The 22434-nt window shown below is 46.2% G+C and overlaps 1 protein-coding gene across 23 annotated transcripts in view; it reads left to right on the top strand.

Annotated features, from left to right (window-relative positions):
• Positions 1-22434, top strand: part of CELF1 (CUGBP Elav-like family member 1) — a 93848-nt gene that overhangs the window by 66775 nt on the left and 4639 nt on the right. For 17 of the 23 annotated variants that reach the window (XM_072790781.1, XM_072790780.1, XM_072790778.1 and 14 more), the window contains 7 exons: positions 699-774; positions 2278-2406; positions 2769-2879; positions 3811-3996; positions 6685-6828; positions 7273-7439; positions 10764-13802. In XM_072790781.1, the coding sequence (XP_072646882.1) occupies positions 699-774; positions 2278-2406; positions 2769-2879; positions 3811-3996; positions 6685-6828; positions 7273-7400 (774 nt within the window). In that variant the 3' untranslated portion in view covers positions 7401-7439; positions 10764-13802. Of the gene's footprint in view, positions 1-698; positions 775-2277; positions 2407-2768; positions 2880-3810; positions 3997-6684; positions 6829-7272; positions 7440-7527; positions 13803-22434 lie in introns of those variants that run through there. The other 6 variants (XM_072790787.1, XM_072790765.1, XM_072790770.1 and 3 more) reach the window with 4 other exon arrangements.

Here is a 22434-nt window from a genome sequence, read left to right as displayed (position 1 = left end):
TATCGACAGGCCCTCTTATTTTGTTAAGGAATAACCATTGAAAGAATATACATTGAACTGATCTCTCAGTCTGTCAATCATTTGGTCATCTGCAATAGTTGGAGACCAATTTGGTGGGGAGGAGATAAATGGGGCTGGGTGGATGTTGGAGAGTATGGAGAAGCTGATTAGTCATGAGTCTTTTGTGCCCAGGAAAGAATGACTTCAAGAAATACCCTGAAATGGTTAGATTTGATAATTAAAATAGTTGTGTGAAGTAGAAATTGGATATCTAGATGGAAACAGTCTGCCAAATAAGATATGTGGCCTGAACTAAGGAGAACTTCGAAGAGAGGAACTAGCAGTGGCAGTCATCCATGTGCAGACTCTCATTGCAGTGGATTGCAAAGCTGCTTGAGTCGAGCTTAGTTCTTTGCTCTCCTTCTGTCCTCTGCTGTGCTGCCTTCTGTTGCCCAGGGACTTGGGCTTGGCTCAATACTCAGTGAACGTATCTGTCTGGGCCAGGGCTTTAGCTGTGTTGTATTGTCCTGTGCTGTCATAAAGCCTCATGTTTTTATTGTGTTGGCTTGGGTTCTTGTCTTCAACTTTCTTCTCTCTGGGGGCCTCTGCACTCTCGCTTTGCTGTGCTGTAGAGTTATCCCAGATGCAGAACCAGCCCTCACTCTCACTCTTGTTCTGTTTTTTGGTGTAATGTCTAGCTTTATTTGCAGCTCCTTCAGCAGACTGCCTCCTCTGGGAACCTCAACACCCTGAGCAGCCTCCACCCAATGGGAGGTAAGTGTTTCACTGCTGTGGAGGAGCAGCAGCAACCAGGCCACCAGACCCAGCTAACAACAGTCTGAGAGTTTTGCACCGTTTGTACAGAAAACAGATGTTTACCCACTCATTACATAAACCTAATGTAAGGTGAACATCCCAGGACTCAACTTCCTTTTCTCTGGAAGGTGGCTCTTTTAGTTGCTGATGTTAAGATTGCCCTGGGGTTTTCTGATGCTCCTCACCCCCTTAAGTCTGTTGAGGAGGGAGATGGAAAAGAACTGTTAGCATGAGTAGACTTATCTGAGGCCATTTTTATAAGGAGAAAATTGCAGGAACTTTGTTTCCACAATAAAGTGACTTTTCAGTGACTTTGAGAAGCCTTAGAAGGCATCCATGCAAATGGCTTACCCAGAAACTACTAGAACCTAGACAGTTTACTTCTTTGTCTTAATACCTGTTATTTCTTAGGTGATTTGCCTTTTGTTGCTGTTAACAGCAATGGTTAAAAATATGGAAAACTTAATTGACACATGCCTGAGTTTATGACAAAATGGGGTTCCATAGGCAAACTTGATGGTGGGGCCATCAGACAAGTTAGTGGAGTAGAGCTTTTCCAGAGCCCCTGCCCCTACCTCTTCTGCAGTGGATTAAGGCTCAGCAAGTGCATCTGAGAAAGGGGTCATCTTAGGTGAACTGCATTTTACTGTTTGAAAAATTTTTATAGTGGTTCACTTTGTCTCAGGGACTTGGAGTTTGCTGTGTTTTTGAAAATTTGCTAGATTATAAATCTGTGTTGTAGTTTAGTTTTTATTCTCACTAACTCTCCCTCCAACCACCACCACCCATCTGCTTTTCCATCATCTAGAAAATTATTTGGAACACACTGTCAGTGCAGTTCAGATTTCTTGCTCCTTTTAACTGTTGCTTGGGTTCTACTTGGAGGTTTTTCCCCTCAGTGTTTTTCTCCTCCTTCTGATGAGTAATCTGATATTCAAGTAGTGGTTTTTCTTTAGTCTTTCTCCTGTTGCTTTTCTTGCGTGCATCCTCCCCTCTCATTACCCTCCCCGCCCCCCGGCCACCTGGATCCTGCTGCATCTTCTGCCTGTGTACCCCCATTGGAAAGAGCAAATCCTCTATAAAATAGGAGGAAGGGGCTAAGATGCAGTCCCATTTTGTGCGACAAATTTTGTCGTTTGTTGTTCTCTTGGACACCTGGCTTTGTGGTAGACCACAGACCTTACCCTCTCTTGATTTCCTAATTGCCAGGCCTTGTTATAAATATTCACTTGGGGTGACATGCTATTGGAGTAGATATCTCTTCTCTTGAAGAAATGATGTCAAGTTTCTTAATGTGTTTGAGTGGTATCTGAATCTTTTTAGAGTCTTGTAGTGTTGCTTGTAAGGCTTATCTAGAATAGTTCCTCTTTGGGACCAGCCTTCACCAATGTGTCTGTCATTGCTGGAAGGGATATAAAGAACCCTTATGTCCTGGCTGATCTCTTGCTTTGGATGTTGCAGGGTTAAATGCAATGCAGTTACAGAATTTGGCTGCTCTAGCTGCTGCAGCTAGTGCAGCTCAGAACACACCAAGTGGTACCAATGCTCTCACTACATCCAGCAGTCCCCTCAGCGTACTCACCAGTTCAGGTAAGTGTGTCATTGGAACCAACGTGCCCTTGTGTGCCTTGGACAGAATCTCAAGAAAGAGGTCTTTCATTTTGGAGAGTGGTTAACATCCATTTCCAAAGGGGTCAGATTATGAACAATTAATGTTCCAGTGTCCTCTTCTTAGAAGAGGTGAAATTTCTTTCTTAGGAGAAGAGAAATTTCATAATATTTAGTTTGTTGTAACTGTCATTTGACTTTATACAGCGACAGTTCTCGGAATCAGTAACTGAAAACCTCTTTATGAAGAGAACGCTTGAGTAGTATCACTCTTATGCTTTGGTTCCTTTTGACACGAGAAGCAAATGTTGCCTTGAGTTTAACACCCAGGTTTCTGATCACAGGGTCCTCACCGAGCTCCAGCAGCAGCAGTTCTGTCAACCCCATAGCCTCCCTTGGAGCCCTGCAGACATTAGCTGGAGCAACAGCAGGCCTCAACGTCAGCTCTTTGGCAGGTGAGGGACAGCCCTTGGATGTCATCAGGCCATTCTTTGTGTAGGGAGCATATTTTAAACAACCACAGTAGGTCACCATTAGAATGAACATGGTGGCCCTATAAAGTTAGAAATAATCATGGGATTTCGAGTCAGGCCTGAGTTAAATCCCACTTTCGCCCCTTAACTAGCTGTAACATATGATAACCACCTTTCTAAGGTCATTTTCTCATCCACAAAGTGGGCATAGAACACTTCAAGGGTTGTTAAGTAAATGAAATCATAGGTAAAGTGCTGAGCACATGGCTTAGTACAGTGTCAGGCATGTAATGTGTTTAAGTAAATATTAGCTGCTATTTTGACAATAAGGTTTACCCACCTCTTGTCCTAGACCACACACTCACCCCTTTCAGTACCCAAACCTGAAACGCTTATTTTACCACATTCCAACTCTGTGAGAAAGTGGCCGAAAAGCCGTAGAGAAAATGGAGCAGGTCATGTTTATTTTTATTTTCTATTTATTTTAAATTTTATTTATTTATTCATGAGAGACACACACACACAGAGGCACAGACACAGGCAGAGGGAGAAGCAGGCTCCATTCCATGCAGGGAGCCTGATGTGGGACTCGATCCCAGGTCTCCAGGACCACACCCGGGACTCAAGGGACGCTAAGCCACTGAGCCACCCGGGCTGCCCGGAGCAGGTCATGTTTAAATGATACTAGTCCTTGGATGGGTTGGGAAAAGGTAATGGGGAGAGCCACACCTGGGTGTGGCATTTTTTAATGTGTCCATGAATGACAAGGCCTGGGGAGTGTCCTAGAGCTGACCTGATTGGTATTCCTCCTCAGGGAGAAACAGAGAGAGAGATAAGGGAGAATTTTGTAGTTCATTTTTGGTATCAGTCGAGTCTTCCTAATATGTTAATCCTGTTCTTCCCCACAACCAAGGGATGGCTGCTTTAAATGGTGGCCTGGGCAGCAGTGGCCTTTCCAACGGCACCGGAAGCACCATGGAGGCACTCACGCAGGCCTACTCGGGAATCCAGCAATACGCTGCTGCAGCACTCCCCACTCTATACAACCAGAACCTGTTGACACAGCAGAGTATTGGTGCTGCGGGGAGCCAGAAGGAAGGTGAGTGTGAAGGGAGGCTGGAGTTAGGGACCAGGGCTGGGAGTGGTGTTTCTCTACCTGCAGCAGGGCTGAAGGCAGGCCAAAGGCCAGGAGGACCTTTTAGGTGGTCAGACTGACACTTTTCTTTGGCATTGTCAAGGATAGACTGAGAAGCTATATAAACTGTACTATGCTTTTGGAATGTTCTCTGGATGTGGCTCAGATCAGAACCTCTGTTTGCCCTCCTGTGATCGGGCTGCAGGTTTTAGATAAAGAAGCATACTGACCTGTGTTGACAGCATTTGGCAGTTGTTGTCGTCTTTTTCTTCTTCTTCTTCTTCTTCTTCTGCTTCTGCTTCTCCTTCTCCTGCTTCTGCTTTTCCTTCTGCTTCTCCTTCTTCTCCTCCTTCTCCTTCTTCTCCTCCTCCTCCTCCTCCTCCTCCTTCTTCTTTTTTAAAGATTATTATTTGAGAGCAAGAGAGAACATGCCCGGGAGGAGGGGCAGAGGCAGAGGGAGAAGCGGGCTTCCTGCAGGACTCAATGATCATGACCCGAGCTGAAGGCAGACACTTAACTGAGCCACCCAGCTGCCTGTCAGTCTTTGTGTGTGTGTGTGTGTGTGTGTGTGTGTGTGTGTGTGTGTAAATTATCTGTGGATTACAAATTTGTTAGAGGATTTTTTTGAGGGGGGCGTCTAGGAGTCCCTTTTAAGCTCTGTTACTGGGCATTTTCCTCATTTTCTCATCTTTTTTTCCTAATTGAGGACACAAGATGATGAGACAAAAAGAGATACGACCCATGGGTTGATGAATTGGGAAGTGTGTGCTTTGACAAATGGTATTTAAATTCAGGAGAGACTTTTTTTTTTTTTTTTTTTTTTAAGATTTTATTTATTCCTGAGAGAAAGAGAGAGAAAGAGGCAGAGACATAGGCAGAGGGAGAAGCAGGCTCCAGGTAGGACTAGATCCCAGGACCCCGAGATCACACCCTGAGCTGAAGGCAGGCACTCCACCACTGAGCCACCCAGGAGTCCCCAGGAGAGACTTTTTAAGCAGAAAAGAGGCCTGCTGGTGGTTTGTATGAATACAAAGTTCTGCTGACATCTCTGTGCTCATAGTTGACTGGATTTCTGTAGCCAGAAGCTGGCAATGTTTAAGTACTAATATGGGGGAAAGACATATGTCCTCTCTTGCCATGGCAGCAAATATTCCTGGTATAGTGCATCCTCACTGCTCTGAGTCAAGATGGTTATGTGCCCTAGTAGGGATCTGAAAGAACTGTGGAAACATATAATAAACCAGGAAAAGCATGAGGATATCCACCTGGTGCTGTGAAGACTAATGAATGGCAGGAAGGGTGGAGAGAGGCATAGCATTTTATGTTGAATGGCCAGAGGTCTCTAACTTGACATTTAAGCCGAGTCTGGAGGAAGTAAGGAAGCAAACCATACATCCATCTAGAGGAAGAAGAGTAATGGGGGCAGAGGAACACCAAGTGCCAAGGCCCTGAGGCAGCACTCCCTGCAATAGCAGGGACGCCGGGTGGCTAGGGAATGGCTGGACTGCAATTGTAATAAGGCTTCTTTGGTTAGAAGGTTATTGAGTATCAATGGTTGGAAGAGGAAAACCTATTCTATTTTTGAGCTTGGTGTTAATCATAGGCACTTTTTAAAATGTAATTTCTTTTTATTGTGGTGTACTTTACATATTGTAAAATTCACCCTTTGGGGAATATATAGCTTTGTGAGCTTTGATGAATGCATAGTCATGTAACCATGTTCACAGATGACCATTTCCTTCACCCTCAGAAATTCCCTCAATATCCCTTTGTAGTCATCCCTCGCCCCACCTTCTGCCTCACAGCGGCCAATCTCTTTGCTGTCCCAGTAGTTTCTTTCTTTCTTTTTTTTTTTTTTTGTCCCAGTAGTTTCTTTTTTTTTTTTATTTTTTTTTTTAAGATTTTATTTATTTATTCATGATAGTCACAGAGAGAGAGAGAGGCAGAGACACAGGCAGAGGGAGAAGCAGGCTCCATGCACCGGGAGCCCGACGTGGGATTCGATCCCGGGTCTCCAGGATCGTGCCCTGGGCCAAAGGCAGGCGCCAAACCGCTGCGCCACCCAGGGATCCCTGTCCCAGTAGTTTCTAGCACAGTTTTGAAACCTGTTTTGTTTGTAATCTCTTGCTACCTCTTTTTCTGTATTTCTGTATAAGCCTTTAGCCTTTGGTTTTATTGCACCACACACAAGTCTGCTGACTTTATTGTCCCAGTACTCACTCCTCCCACAGTCAAATTCTGATACCCCTCAATGGGAAGGAGTCTTGAGTTTCAGTGATTGCTCTTCAGTTTCCTGTTTTGTATTTAGAGCATCTTTAGTTCTCCAAATGAATCTGTTGGACTACAGAGAGTTTTGTTCTAAGATTTCTTTATTTGAGAGAGCGGAAAAGCAAGGGGAGGGGCAGAGGGAGAGAAAGAATCCTCAAGCAGGCTACCTGCAGAACCCTGTGCGGGGCTCGATCCCAGGATCCTGAGATCATGACCTGAGCCAAAATCAAGAATCAGCTGCTTAACCGACTGAGCCACCCAGGCACCCCAGGCTACAGACAGTTTTAATGCAGGTGGAAATGAGAAACAGTGGTAGCTGGGTGGGGGAGTGGAATGGGGGTAAGCTTGACACTGATGCCTTTTCAATCAATGGGTATTTTGAAGGTCCAGAGGGAGCCAACCTGTTCATCTACCACCTGCCCCAGGAGTTTGGAGATCAGGACCTGCTACAGATGTTTATGCCCTTTGGAAATGTCGTGTCTGCCAAGGTTTTCATAGATAAGCAGACAAACCTGAGCAAGTGTTTTGGTATGTTGGCTTCACTTCTGGCTTTGGGAGAGTTAAGTATTGTTACCACTGAGAATGAGAAGGGGCTGATAGCAGGAAGAGCTGGGTTTGAGTTTGGGTTACTATTTAACTCAACCTTAGGCAGATAACGTGACCTCTTGTCGCGCCTCAGTTTTTTTCATTTCTGTAGCAGGGATGGTAGATTTCTATCCACACTGTTGTTCCAGAGGTACAAAATAACACATGGAAATAGCTTGGTCAGAAAATGTAAAAGTGCTATGTATATGTCTAATGGTATAGTCAGGAATCTAATTTATCTCCTGTGATGGGATTTCTAGAATTCTTGTCCCTGCTGAGAAATTTAGGATATGAGACTATTTCTACAAGGCATCTCTTGTTTAAGGAGGACTCCGAATCTCCTTGCCTCATCATGTCCCTAACCCAGGGTTCTGCTTGGATACACAGGTTTTGTAAGTTACGACAATCCTGTTTCGGCTCAAGCTGCCATCCAGTCCATGAACGGCTTTCAGATTGGCATGAAGCGGCTTAAAGTGCAGCTCAAACGTTCGAAGAATGACAGCAAGCCCTACTGAGCGTGCTCCCCTCTGAGACTGGAGTGAGAGGGTCTTCTGGTAAGTGGGGGAGGAGCACCCTTAATGATTCGAAGCCCTAAGGCTGTGTGTTGACAGCCCTGGACCCTGATCCCTGCCACTCTCGCAGGCACAGCTTGCCCTGAAGACTCGGCTACTGCCTTCTGTGGGAGTTTCGCTTCGTACAGAGGACGAGTTTGTGCTTTGGTTTCCAGTGTTTTACTTTGGAGTTTAGGTGCCATATCCTGAGTTTTTTTCTTTATTTAAAGTTTGCTGTGTTTGTAACCAGTGTGTGTTGAGAAGGACCAACATCAAACCGCCCTGGGGGAGGAGGGGGAATGGAGAAACATTAAAAAAGAAGATCAGAGCTTTCCCCAAACTACCCCAAGAGAGAGGACTGAGTGAAACCAAAAACTGACCCTAGAATCTCCCTTAGTACAGGAGTGGATGAGATGAAAACTGGTGCCCAAGAGCCTTGGAGGGGCGGAGGCAGGGTTGCCTTTGGAGGTGAGGAGAGTTGACCCACACCCAGTGGCCCCTGGAGCTGGAGGCTGAAGCACCTCCCTAGCCGCCTATGGAGCTCTTGCCACCTGTCTTTCAGATTCTTGTGCAAGATTTCTGCTCCTCTTTCCCAAGAAGGAGATGACAGTTCTCTGGGAATAAAGCACCTGTTAAATTAGCCTGACATATGCAAAAAGCAGGGAGACATTACACATTACCAGCTTTTCCAGCCACTGATTGGTGTTGGATTGGCTCTGCCTGGCTGGTAGCTGCCTTTTAGGGAGAAGCAGCCAGTCAAAAAGGTCGTTTTTAGTTTATTTCAACACATTATTAGACCATGGCTCATTTCTAACAGGTCCCTTGAAACAAGGCCTCTAGGGAAGACATTGTCTGGTTTCCTTCCTTGTAGTTGACCACAGCAAAGAGTGTCAATTCATCCCAAGGCACAGTTTTCTCGTGAGGGTAGATCTAAGCAGGGCTTACAGTATGTAGTTGAAGGGGGCACCTCTCCTGAGCAGAGAGATCAAAAGCCATCAAGTTAGGGGAGGAGGAGCCTGCTTCTTGGTGTACCTGAATCAGAAGGTCTTAAGCCAGAGTGCTGCATTTGTCAGTGGCCAGCACTCAGTGCTTAAAAGGATGAGAGATCTATGCTTAGCTCCTTGGTTGAGGGGTCCCAGATGTAGTACTCCCCCCAAAGGCAGGCCCTTCTTCTAACCACTCCAGCCCCTTCTGCTCTTGGGGATAGAGGAGATAACAGGACGTTTACAGCCTCCATATGGATTTAGTGTTCATTTACCTCAGTATTACCATGTTCATTTTTGTCCTCGTGCTTACAGTTAGCTCCCTGCTGCCTCCCACAGGTCTTAACTCCGGCTCTTGCCTGTGACCCACACAGCCTCTGGCCCTGCCTCTGCTCCAAGAAATGCTGTGGGGGTGGAAAGCCAGAAAGGACGTGCTGTTGGGAATGTGCACCTGGGCAGAGGTAGCCCTGTTGGGATATGACTCTTAGCCAAGGCCAGGGACTGGGTCCTTGGGATCTTAAACCTCACAAACATCAGTCCCTGACCCCTAGCAACAGAGATGAGATTAAAGGGGTTGATTTGGTATTAAGTCATATGGGGGGCTCTCTCCTTGTCATGCTGGCCATTTGGGTCACAGACAGGGATTGACCATCTTGCTGTTGTACAGGTAGTTTGGTGGTGTTCGATTATCCCATTGAAGCAGGGACAGCTGTTCCCTTCTCATAGTGATAACTTGGGTCTGTTGTCCTCTAAGAGACGTGAAACATACTTCTTAAGCTGAACCACGTAAACTTGAATTCCGCGCACTGGGAGAAATGTGTCCTGTGTTTCAAGGATAAAACTGTTCCAAAGGCTTCCAGGGTCATGATGGGATTTTTTAAATAAATGCAAAAAATAAAAATAAAAAAGAAAAAAGAAAAAAAGAAAAAAATGCTAGGTTGGGGAGGCGCTGTTCTGAATCCCAACCGGCTGGAACCAAGAATGTCGTTTCTATTTTTATAGAAGTTTTATACAGCTCCGGGGTGGAGAATATTTATTACCTAAATTATATCTCTGGAAAAGGCCAGGATTTTGTAGAATCCAGAATGTGATTGTTGTACACACAGGGTGCTGTGTATGATTGAAACTACTGACTCTCTGTGGCCCGTTTGCAGCCCAGCTAATAATCTGCCAGAGGGGAAGGAGTTAATGCTGTGAATTGGCAGAGGAGAGAGCTGTGCTCCCCAGGGTGCTGCCGGTGCTGTGATAGCTGACCTTCTGTTCTGTCTTCCTTCTTGGCCATGTGGGGTTTTCCAAAGCCCAGAATTCCACTCCCTTCCTACTTTCTCTCCCTACCTCTTTCTCCTCCCCATTTCAACTATTATTTGTCCTGGACTCTGGGACCTTATGAAATGCCTTTTCAAATAACATGAAAGGCAAAGGTGCAATCAGCCTGCCTTTGGTAGCAGACCCAGAGGTTCCATACCTGCTTGTGGGTTCTCTTTTCTAAAAGGAGTATGCGTCACAGCAGGGCCCTGGGCTGCCATAGTGGCCAGCTGGTGAGACCAGGCACTTCTCTCTGTTCTCCTCTCCCCTGCCCAGTGAGTGAGCATAGTAGCACTGCCCTTGAGCACAGTTCTCTCCCCAGGCCAAAGATGGTTTGTGAAGAAGCTGCTCCCCTACAAGTCTCATGGTGTGGAAGGGTTCAGCTTGGAGAGTGGAGACTAGCAGTCAAGTCTTAAGCAATCCTTTTCTGTTGTGTGGGGGTTTCACTTCATAAATGTGTTTTCTGCCTATAGTTTTGTTTCTTACTTGGGTTTCATCATGAAATTGATTTGCCTTGAATGCAACCAGACACTGTCTCCTGGGTCCCACATGAGTGGCCAGGGCCTTGTGTGGAAGCTAAGAGCTTGGATTTCTGGAAACAAAAGGCTGTTCCCATAGAATTGAGGAGAAATCCTGGCCCTTTCCTCTAGAGAGTTCTCCCCACTCCAGCCATTGTCTTCTGCTTTCTCCTGGGTTTGACGAGGGGAGAGGCTGGAGCTCTGTTCCACCAGAAACCTCCCTTCTTTTCCCACTACAGATGTGTTTGGGTGCCTCAGGGGAAATCCAAGCCTTAGGTTCCCTTCTGTCTCTGGCAGTTGGATGTTTTCTTGGTGTCCTCCATGTCCTTTTTGACTTTTTCCCTGTGTCCATTGTTAGCATGTGCAAAAGTTCCCTGTCATTACCCAGCCCCCGCCCCGCCCGCCTCCTCATTTCAGGGCTGTACACAGTGAGTGTTCTCTTCTCTCTCTCTCTCTGTTTGGATGTATTGCTCTGTGTAACTCAGTGGGTCTCCCTCTTTCTGGTTTGTTTTTTTTTCTAGATTCCTGCCGTTTGTTCATCGTTGTGCCTAAAGCATGTCGATGTGGCGTCAAGTACATCGTCCAAATCCCTGTCTCTTCAGCTTCTCTGATGCTTGAACTCTCACCTTTGACCTTGTGTTGACCTTTGATGCTGACGTGTATTTTTATTATGTTTGTTTCTTTCTTTGTTATTTCTTTTTTCTTTTCCTTTTTTTTTCTTTTGTGCTGCCAAATTGGTTTTGCTAGAACGACTGCTGAAGGGGAAATATTTAAACTTGCATTTGAATATAAAAAAATCTATTTTTCTAGAACTTCATAAGATAACCACTTGATTTTGTGATTCCAATTCTTTGTAACTGTCTTCAGAGCAGCCCTACTAGCACATACCGCGTGGTGTTTGTATTTCTGTGAACACACAGCCAGTCCGTTTCTAGGCTTTGTTTCTCTGTGTGCTTAGTTTTAAAGACAACTTTGAAGTAAACAATGAAATAAAAGATGTCACTAAAACCTTTGAGGCTCCTGAGCACATTTTGCTGATACAGTTTGTGGGGCTTGAGGAGACCGCATGTGTTCTTTTGTTTTTCTGAGTTGTCAACTGCAGAAAACACCTGAACCCCCTTTCCTTTTTGACCGCAGGCTGCAGTCTGGGCCCCAGCCAGCCCTTTTTCTTTTTCTTTTGTGGTTCTTCCCTGTAGTGACCCTGCAGGGAGCCTTCAAATCCCTCTGGCCCCTTCCCCTCAGCCCCGCTGTGCCCACCTCCATGCTTGTTCCTACAGTCTCCACAGCAAAATGTGATGCTTTGATTTTTTTTTTTTTGTTTTTTGTTTTTGTATTGTTTTTGTGTTTTTGTTTTGAATTTTTTCCTTTCCTACTAAGATTATGCCCAGAAAAAACAAGTTTTGCATGTTTCCTGCTGTTTCTTCACACCTTCGTATATATCACCTTCACCTCTCTGTTTTCTATAGTTTGTGCAAAAACTGACCGATTTAAAAGGGTTTCAAAGAAGCTGTTTTAAATTGTTGTGGGGTTGATTATTTTTTTCAAGATTGTATTGTTTTATTTTGAAGTGGCAACTTTCTCCTCTATTGCCCTTAGAGCGTTTGCCTGTGCACTTAGACTGTCACCTTATGTGGCCTCCAGGCCTCAGCGGGGCAGGGAGAGGGGGGCAGTCCAGGAGGCTGGCTGCTCTGCTCAGTGATGGGTGGGAAGGGGCATCCCCCCCGCCCAAGAGGCATGAGGAGCAGAGATAGAACCCAGAAGGTGGCTGCGGGGTGGGGGGGTGGGGGGTGGGAAGAGGTTTAGAGTATTAGGGGTAGTGAGTGTCCCTCAGCCCCGAAGAAGGAGGGTGCTCTTAACCACTCGAGGAGGCCGTCTGTGCACTAAGTGGCAATATACCTGCCAGCGCTTTTCCTAGGTGACAAGCACAATACTACAGTCTTCACACTGTTTACAGCCCTGGGCACCAACTACCCCACACTGGCTCTTCACCGAAGCTCTGCCCTTGCTTAGCTAGTGGGGTGGGGGTGAGGGCAGGGATTTTTTTTTTTTTTTTTTAATTGGGTGAAGAGCCAAAAAGCTACTGTCCCTGGGTGCCAGGCAAGCCAGTTCCTTGGTTCCCTGAAGGGAACTTGCTCTCCTCTCTTGTGGCACCATCCAGCCTCAGGGTCTTAGGGACTTTTGAGTAAGAATTTAAATGGCTGAGGGAGAGGCCAGAGGAGACTAGAGGTCACAAGATGGATCTGTGGAGGTAAGAGGTTGCAGAGGGAGGAGTTTGTGATAGATTCCACCCAGACCTAAGTTGCTGGTGGGTGGGAGAGCTGGGAAGTAGGATTATCCAGGGAAGGGTGAAGAGGGGTAGCCGAGGGACTGGGGGGAGGGGGGTGGGGAAGGTAGAAGCACTGTTAGCATCATCCATACAGGGGTTGATGAAGGAAGGGATCCTGGCAGAATTTTTGCTCTGGGACCCGCAAGTTGCCTAGTATTATGCTTGAGGCCACTCTCACTAGGAGGAAGGGGCGGCCAAATGGAGGCCCAGTGGATGGTAGGCTGCTTAATTTCCTGGAAGGGGTGATTGGATGGAAAGAGGCCAGGAACCCCAGCCTGAGCGAGACTGCCGTGCACCCCACAGTCTGACTGCACAGAGCCGCCTCTGTTGGCAGAAGGCGCTGAGGCTCCCCTTCCTGTGTATTCAGAATCCGTGTTTGCCAATATATTTTGCTTTCAATTCCAAGAGGAGCTCTGGGAAAACCTGTGGATAAAACCAAATGCCAAACGTTTTGGACGTTGTTTCCTTTTCCTTTTTCTCTCTCTGATTGTTTTAATTGTTCTGTGGTGGTTTTAATGGATTTGAGACCCTGGAGCGGCAGCTGCCTTTCTGATTTCCAGCTGCTTTTTGTGAATAATTTAAAAAGAAAAAAAAAAAAAGAAACTTTACATTTTGGAGACAAACCTGTGTGAGTTTTTTATTGGTACAAACGTTGTATTTAACACTAGGGGTTTTGTACAGTTTTTTGCCTTTTCTACTAGAAAACAATGTAAAGTGATTTCACAATGTGAAGAGAAAAAAAAATTGCCACTATGACCAAACGCACAGTCTGTTCTGCAGCAACAACGGGATTCAATCAACTCAAAGTCGTGATTCAGCCGTAGAAATGCTTTTCCTTTACCTTGTTTGAGCTTTTCCTTTCTTTCCTGTTTTGATTTGCAAAAGAAAATGTCTTTTTTGTGTGAACTTGTGTTGTACTATGTAGAAAATTATGGATTTTACTTTAATGGTTTAAAAAAAAAAAAGGCAAGAAGAGCCTTTGTCGCTTTTCTGACCTGATCACAGAGTTTGTGTAGTGGATTAAAAAAGAAAAAAAAATTGTTACAAGTTTGGAGCAAGGGAGTATGTGTTTAAAAGGAATCTCCTTCCTTTTTGTGTGTTTTTCCTTTTGTCCCAATGGGGAACCTAAATCTGTTTTAATTGCACAGACACACGGACAAAAAGTCATTTTGTATCTGCCAAGTGTGGTACCTTCCTTTGTTTATTTGCTATTAAACTGTTTGAGAAGAACTGATGATGTCTTCAGAGTTATTATTGGTTATCGGGGTAGTCATTGGGGTCCTTGGGTCTGGTGGGCGTTCGGGGCATTCCTGAAGAAGGGGTGGAGATCCTGGTAAGGTTTCATTTTGGTGTGCCAGTTTCATGAAACCGAACTCACCAAAGCCTCCTGCAAGAACGTAATTTCTCCTGGAAAACTACCTTCTCCGTCACCCTCCATTCTTCCACAACATCCCTGCTGACACAGGAGTACCTTCAAACCTTTTTGGCAAGCTTGATTTTTGTGCTTCTTTCATTTCTGATAGTGGCTACCACACTGCAGAATTGGCCAAAACTGTGAGTGCAGATCCTCTCTCTGGGCTGTGGAGTTCACCCCAGGGAGGTGCCTGACCAGCACAGGGTCCCAGAGCTTCCTCTCTGGGCCTTTCATGTTCCACCCCAGGGTGGTTCAGCAACTTTCCTTACCCCCTCATCTCCCCCCCCCCCCCCCATCTTGATCACCGAAGTGCATTTCTAAGATTGAGTTTACTACTTAGGAATTCTAGGTCAGTCTCCAAGTGAGACCCAACATCTGGGCCTCCTCAGACATCCAAGAGCTGTAGGCTCAGCACCAGGCTGGGAGTCTAGAGGCTTGTCACCAGCACATTGGGCTATGGGTGGGTCAGGCCTCACCTTCCTCAGAGTCCCTCTTTGTGGGGTATGTCTGGAGGGACATTTCTTAGTGGGAGTTGCACTGAATACTAGCCCATGAAATGTTCTATGAAATAGGAGTTCTGAAAGCAAATACATTTGGGAATAGTGCTTTCTCATTTGTGATCATTAAAAATAAGTTTAAAAGTGAAAACTTTGTATTACTCTACTCTGTAGTAATTATCCTACCTAATGTTCATTGACTTTAACCACAATCCAAGTGCTGTGGGAAACACCTGTTACATGTTACATGTTTTAGTCTGTGAGGAAGCTGCTGTTCCCATCCCCATTTTGTAGATGAGCAAACTGAGGTTAAAAGAAATTGGGTTGGGGCACCTGGGTGATGCAGTTGGCTAAGTGTCTGAATCTCGGTTTCAGCTCAGGTTATGATCTCAGGGTTGCGCAGTTGGGCTCTCCACTGAGCGCAGAGTGCCTGAGATTCTCCTCCCTCTGCCCACACACATATTGGTGTGCTCGCTCTCTTTCACTCAAAATAAATCTTAAAAAAAAAAAAAAAAAAGAATTGGGTTGCCTACAAGAAAGCGGTGGGCACTGAGAATCAAACCAGATCTGCCTGCCTCCCAAGCCCTTTCTCTTAAGCACCAGTGAGGAGAAATAATGCCAGAAAATGTGTGTCTTTGGGATCCCTGGGTGGCGCAGCGGTTTGGCGCCTGCCTTTGGCCCAGGGCGCGATCCTGGAGACCCGGGATCGAATCCCACGTCGGGCTCCCGGTGCATGGAGCCTGCTTCTCCCTCTGCCTGTGTATCTGCCTCTCCCTCTCTCTCTCTCTCTCTCTCTCTCTCTCTCTCTCTGTGACTATAATAAATTAAAGAAAAGAAAATGTGTGTCTTCACACAATTACACCCCGTCCTCTAGGCACTAGCGAAGTGAACCTGGGGGTCTTCAACTTGTGGCTCCTTTAGGTTTTTCACCACTGCAGCCTGGCCCTCCATAGAGCAGCTGTCTTGGTATAGAAGGGATTTGCTGAAAACTCACTGTTCCCAGATAGGTGGTCAGTGAGGTGTCCCATCCTGTAAGGAACAAGGTGCATCCGGTATCATTCCTGCCACTCAGGTCTCCTCAATCTGGTGCCACCTAAACTATTCTTTGCCTAATGGGTTCTCCCCTCCCCCCATTGTGATATAATGTATATAACAAAATTTTCAGGGTGCCTGGGTTGGCTCAGTTAAGTGTCTGCCTTCAGCTCAGGTCATGATCCTGGGGTCCTGGGATCAAGCCCTTCATCAGGCTTCCTGCTCTGCGGGGAGCCTGCTTCTCCCTCTCCCACTGCCTGGTGCTCTGCCTCTTTATGCACTCGTTTGCTCGCTCACTCTCTCTCTAATAAATAAAATATTAAAACAACACAAAGTTTCTTTAAACCATTCATAAGTAGATAATTAAGTGGTATTCACCACATTTACAGTCTTGTACAAGCATCACCACCTATGGTTTTTAAATCAACTTGAAATGCACCTATTTCAACTTCACCTCATTCTGACCATTAATATTTTTCATAAATGTGAAAATATCACAAGCTTGATATTTTAATTTTTTTAAGATTTTTAAAATTTATTTATTCATAATAGACATAGAGAAAGAGAGAGGCAAAGACATAGGCAAAGGGAGAAGCAGGCTCCCTGCAGGGAGCCTGATGTGGGACTCGGTCTCGGGACCCTGGGATCACACCTTGAGCTGAAGGCAGATGCTCAACCACTGAGCCACCCAGGTGTCCCTATTTAAATTGTTTTTAAATGTAGATTAATTATTATATGTGTCTACATACACATTAAACTACATAACCAACATATATGAAATGCCCTTAAGGTGCCTTCTCAAAGAGGGTGTTTCACAAACTTCAGGGAATGGGGCCAAGCTGGAGTCAGAGGCTTTGAAGACTCCCTTCTTGACCTGTTTCAGTGACAACAAGGTGGTTGAACATGAAGTTCTCTCCCAGCACAGATTCTTCTGTCACTCAAGATGAAAGTGACAGATCTCAGCTTTTAGTCTTTGCTGTAGGACGCTTGTTCTCCTGAGGTAAAACTTGATATAAAAATGAAATGTGAAGTACAACTCGTTATCTTTCAACTTAACCTTGTACTTAGGCTGTTGTTTCTCTTTAAAATTTACCAAAAAGCCAACCGCAGCCCGGGTGGCTCAGTGGTTTAGTGCTGCCTTCAGCCCAGGGCCTGATCCTGGAGACCGGGGATCCAGTCCCACGTCGAGCTTCCTGCATGGAGCCTGCTTCTCCCTCTGCCTGTGTCTCTGCCTCTCTCTCTCTCATGAATGAATAATTTTAAAAAAATAAAACGGGGATCCCTGGGTGGCGCAGCGGTTTAGCGCCTGCCTTTGGCCCAGGGCACGGTCCTGGAGACCCAGGATCGAATCCCACGTCGGGCTCCCGGTGCATGGAGCCTGCTTCTCCCTCTGCCTGTGTCTCTGCCTCTCTCTTTCTCTCTGTGTGACTATCATAAATAAATTAAAAAAAAATTAAAAAAAAAAAAAATAAAATAAAAATAAAACGAAATAAAATTTACCAAAAAGGGGACACCTGGGTGGCTCAGCGGTTGAGTGTCTGCCTTTGACTCAGGGTGTGATCCTGGAGTCCTAGGATTGAGTCCCACAACAGGCTCCCTGCAAGGAGCCTGCTTCTCCATCTGCCTATGTCTCTGCCTCTCTCTGTGTCCCTCATGAATAAACAAAATCTTTATAAAAAAATAAAATTTACCAAAAAGAAAATGCCAAAAGTAACTGTTTTTAACCTTTTAAAAATTTAGGCTTGTGCACCTTTAGAATCGTATAGCTGTGTCTTAGTTACACTGTTTGTATTCCTTTTTATATATTTTTTATTTTTAAAAAAAGATTTTATTTATTCATGAGAGACACAGAGAGAGGCAGAGACACAGAGGGAGAAGCAGGCTCCATGCAGAGAACCCGATGTGGGACTTGATCCCACGACCTGGGATCACGCTCTGAGCTGAAGGCAGATGCTCAACCCCTGAGCCACCCAGGCGTCCCTGTATTCCTTTTTAAAACCCACATGCAGTCACCTTTTATTTTTGAATAGATTCCTCAGCACCTAGTTGTTCCCATGCTCCTGGCTCCTGGCTCACCACAGAGGCAGCCCCCGCATTGGGCTCTCTTGGCCAGCACACAGCTGCCGTAACGCTCCCAGGTCTTCCACATACTGTGCTCCCTTGAACCTCTCAGTCCCTGATGAAGAAAGGCATCGGGAAGGAAATGAAGTCCAGGTTTGTGACTTCACCTCTGGGAATGTCACACTACTGTCTGACAACGCCCTTCCAAGAGGGATTGTAGATGGCTTTTTCTTGCACCTTCTGCCTTTCTCAAGCATTTTCCTTCTCTCTCAGGAGTCCTTTCCAACCCCCACCATCTGCTGTTTAATTTCTTCTGCATACATTGACTTTCTCTTTTCCTGGTAAAGGCTTCAGCTCTAGGGATGGCTCTTGCTTTTGTAAAGAGTCTTGAGAGGAGGGGAAATGGAACACGTTTCAACTGGGAAGAGGCATCCTGATGCTCCTGTAGCCAAGGCCACAGGACTTTAGCACTGCCTGCATCCCCATCAACACCCCGTCCGCCCCCTAAGGAGGTCCCACTGTCCTGAGGCCTCCTGAGGTTTTGGTGTTTTAAAATTGCTATAATTCACCCACTTAGAGGGGACAAGTCCTTGGATTTTAGCATTGTGCAACCACCACCACAACCTAATTTTAGAACATTTTCATCACCCTGAGAAGAAACCCCGTACTCCTTAGCAGTCACTCCCCTTCTCTCTCACCTCCCCCTCATTCCCAGCCCCTGGCAACCAGTAATCTTTCTGCTCTATAGATTTGCCTATTCTGGACGTGTCATATAAATGCAGTCATAGAATATGTGCCTTTTGTGTCTGGCTTTCACTTAGCCTTGTTCTTTCCTCCCCCTACTTGAAAGCAACTCACAGCACTAGGCTTGTGCCACCTGCTCCTGCCATTCCTGGTCCTTCTGAGCCTGCTTTCTTGCAATCCAGCCACGTTTCTGCAGCTCCTGTCCCTTCTACTTCTCCAGCGCCCCGTGTGTTCCCACTTCACCATCTGCCTCACCCTGAATCTGGCTGTCTTCTGGACCTGTCTACACTGTCCAGTTTGACTAACCCCTAACCACTGTAGCTATTTAAAACAAATTTCATTCCTCACTTTCACAGTGAAGCTATATGTGACCGAGGACTGCCATATTGGACAGTGCAAGGCCTAGAACAATTTCCATTATGGCAGTCAGTTACAGTGGCCAAGACTGAGTTTGATTTAGAAATTAGCATCTCGGGCAGCCCGGGTGGCTCAGCGGTTTAGTGCTGCCTTTGGCCCAGGGCATGATCCTGGAGACCTGGGGTTGAGTCCCACATCAGGCCCCTGCATGAAGCCTGCTTCTCCTTTTGCCTGTGTCTCTCCCTCTCTCTCTCACTCTCTCTCTCTGTGTCTCTCATAAATAAAGTCTTTTAAAAAAAAAATTCTATCTCCAGAAGAAAGGAAATAATTTCATACTTTGTTTATAGATTGCTAACTACCAGCTATTACCCGAGTTCTCCATAGACCCTCCTCAGTGGCCATATAACAAATGACAGCCAAGTCCCCAGAGCCACCTTACAGGAATTCTAATACAACTTCCGAGGCAGCCCCAGGGGTGCCATCCCATGAGGAAGTAGGTAGCACCAGCTTGGCCCTCTGCTGCTGGAGACTCCCTTTGGCAGTCTGGGAACTCCCAAGGGAGGGGCACCTGGTTGCAGTCCCCCAGCCTTGAGAGTGCCACCAACCCAGTCATCCTTAAAGTCTAGTGTGCCCAGAGGCTGACATGATGCAGTAACCTTTAAAAAAAAAAAAATCATTTTAGGACATCTGGGTGGTACAGTCAGTTAAGCGTCCCGACTCTTGATCTTGGCTCAGGTCATAGTTGTGGGTTGGAGCCCCACGTTGGGCTCCCTGCTCAGCGGGGAGTCTCCTCTCCTCCTGCCCCACCCCTCATGCTCACTCGCACTCCAAAAAATTTTTAAAGATTTTTTTTACTTATTCACGAGAGACACAGAAAGAGAGACAGAGACACAGGCAGAGGGAGAAGCAGGCTCCATGCCGGGTGCCCGACGTGGGACTCGATCCCGGGTCCCCAGGATCACACCCTGGGCAAAGGCAGGCGCTAAACCGCTGAGCCACCCAGGGATCCCCTCAAGTGAATGTTTTTAAAAATCATTTTGCAGGGCAGCATGGAGCCTGCTTCTCCCTCTGCCTGTGTCTCTGTCTCTCTGTGTGTTTGTGTCTCTCATGAATGAATAAATAAGATATTTTTTTTAATAAATCATTTTGCGGCGCAGGGGGCCCCTGAGTGGCTCCATCGGTTAAGCGTCTGCCTTCAGCTCGGGTCATGAACTCAGAGTCCTGGGGTTGAGCTCCATGTTGGGCTCCGTGTCAGCAGGGAGCCCGCTTCACCCTCTCCTCCCTGCTCGTGCTCTCTCGCTATTTCTGTCTCTCTCTCAAATAAATAAATAATCTTTTTTAGAAATCATTTTAAGGCTTCAGGGGTTTTTAAATGCAAAACATTATAATTATATAGAAGAGACTTTAGAGTATGGTGGGGAAAGCTTGTTCAGAAATTTCTTTTTTTTTTTTTTTAAGATTTTATTTATTTATTCATGAGAGAGAGAGAGGTAGAGTCACAGGCTGAGGGAGAAGCAGGCTCCGTGTGGGGAGCCTAATGTGGGACCCGATCCCAGGACTCCAGGATCATGACCTGAGCTGAAGGCAGATGCTCAACCGCTGAGCCACCCAGGCATCCCTTGTTCAGAAATTTCTTAATCTGGTTCTACCACCAGTCCCCGTGACCTTGGGCAAGTGACTGGATTCTGCCAGCCTCCAGTTCCTCATCTGCCAAATGGAAGCGAAAACACCCACCCAGCAGAGCTGGAAGATGAGAGATTGGCTCAGGGCCACCCCTGGCAAACACTTGTTCAACTTGCTAACAACCCTAAGTATATAAAAGTTAAAAGTGAGCGTTTCCCCATCCCACAGCCCATTGATAACTGTTAAACAGATGGGGTAAGTATGCTTCCAGAATTTTTCTCTCTATATACAAAAAAATATGTACATATATAATTTTGTTAATAAAAATGAGATCATGCCACAACGTACAGATTGTTCTGCTACGTGCATTTTTTCAGTTACTATGTCACGGGCACCCTTCCATCTGGGTATATACACTAGGATCTACAAATTTCATTTTTAGAGGCTATATAGCATTTCTTGGTTTCTTAACCACTTTTCTACTGGACATAGATTATTTCTAGCTTTTCCATTATTACACAGAGTAAATGCCAATTCCAGGAAGGTTCAGGAGGCCCATTATAGGGGCATTAGTTCAATTACTTGTTTTCAAAGCAAGTTCTTTTTTATCTTTTCATTTGGTTTTCATAGAAACCTTACCGGAGAGGTGATAACCCCATTTACAACAAGGAAAATGAATTTGTCCAGAGAGACAAACTGTCCAAGGATCCCACGAATTGTGGAAGAGGGGCCCCTGGGACATTCCCCTGGGGTTTTGTTTGTCATGCTTCCAGAGCAGGGGCCAGGCAGGTGATGCAAGTGAGTGGAAAGGAGGCCAATCTAAGATGACAAGTGACACTTGGCCTCAGTGTCAAGGCAGGAGAAGCATGGGAGCAAGTTGGGCTCTGTAACATGCAGAATCCCAGGGCCCAGTTTGCTTGAGCCTCTAGTCTCCAGGAGAAGCAGGAAATTCAGAGTTTTGTGTGAAATCTTCCAAATGTAGCCCACCGACATAGAGATCTTCAGCACTCACATGCCAGATTGAGACACTGAGACACCTGCTTCAGGCCCAAACTTAGATATTCTACTTTTGATTATAAAACAGGAGTCTAACATAAGGAATGTAGCTGGTACCGCACACAGAAGGCATTTAGTAGAATCTTCTGGGCCCCTTGCTTCATACCACCCTGGGAAATTAAGGGGCCCAGAAAAGGCCATTTCATTTTGTGGCTCATCAGTCCACCTTGCGGGGGCCTTTGTCTGTCTCCACTGTTGGGCACTCATGATCGAGACTTGACTCTTGAGCCTCTGCTTAGCCTTCACTGTATATATTTCTTCCACCTCCACTCTGACCAGCTCTTTGGCTAAGGTTCCCAGGTAGCTTGTTGTGTGTCAGGTAAAGATCACTGTGAATTCTGAAAATCTGTGTCCCATTCCCCTTTACTTTTCCCCCTCTCTCCTTCCTCCTTTCTGGGACAGTATCTTGGTTAAGAGTGGGACCCGTAGAGTCACATTACTCAGTTCCAGTCCCTGTTCTGTCTCGCTAGCTGTGTGGTCTTGGACAGGTCATGTTACTGCCCAGTGCCTCAGTTTCTTTATTTGTAAACTGGAGGAAATGCTTAGCTCGGGAAATGTTAGATGTGGTCATCTGTTGGTCTCTCACTTTGCCAGGGACTGGGCAGGTGCTCGAGATATAACGACCATCACAGCCCTTGCCCTAACGGAGCATGACCTTGATCTAAGTGTGTGCAGTAGTCAGCAAAGAGCTGACTCTAGGGCAGGGAACCTTTCTCCTGTCAGGTGTTCAAGTTTTGAGATCATCTGAGTTCCCAGGTACTCAAGAGGCTCCCAGACTCCTTTGGGGCACGGATGCAGGTGCCCGTGTCCTTTCCTTCCTGTCAGACTTGGGTCTGGAGTGTGGAGTGGGAGAGAATCTGATAGATCTTCAGCATTTTCTCTGTGGGCCCAGCTTCCTTCCCCTCTGGAGGTTAACATTCACCAAAGACCCACCCTCCCAGATGAGAGGAAGATCCCAGTCACCTCTCCATTGCCAGTGGCTCCCTGACTGGCTACTGCAACTCTCCCTCTCACCCCCTTTCCCAGCTTCCTGTGTTGGGGGTTCAAGAGCACGTCCCCCTCGGCGGTTCCTGGTGGCTTTG

This window comes from Canis lupus, chromosome 21 (genome assembly GCF_048164855.1).
Source record: "Canis lupus baileyi chromosome 21, mCanLup2.hap1, whole genome shotgun sequence".
NCBI lineage: Eukaryota > Metazoa > Chordata > Mammalia > Carnivora > Canidae > Canis > Canis lupus.
Note: the sequence above shows the minus strand (reverse complement) of the source record. Positions and strands in the feature narration are given on the sequence as shown.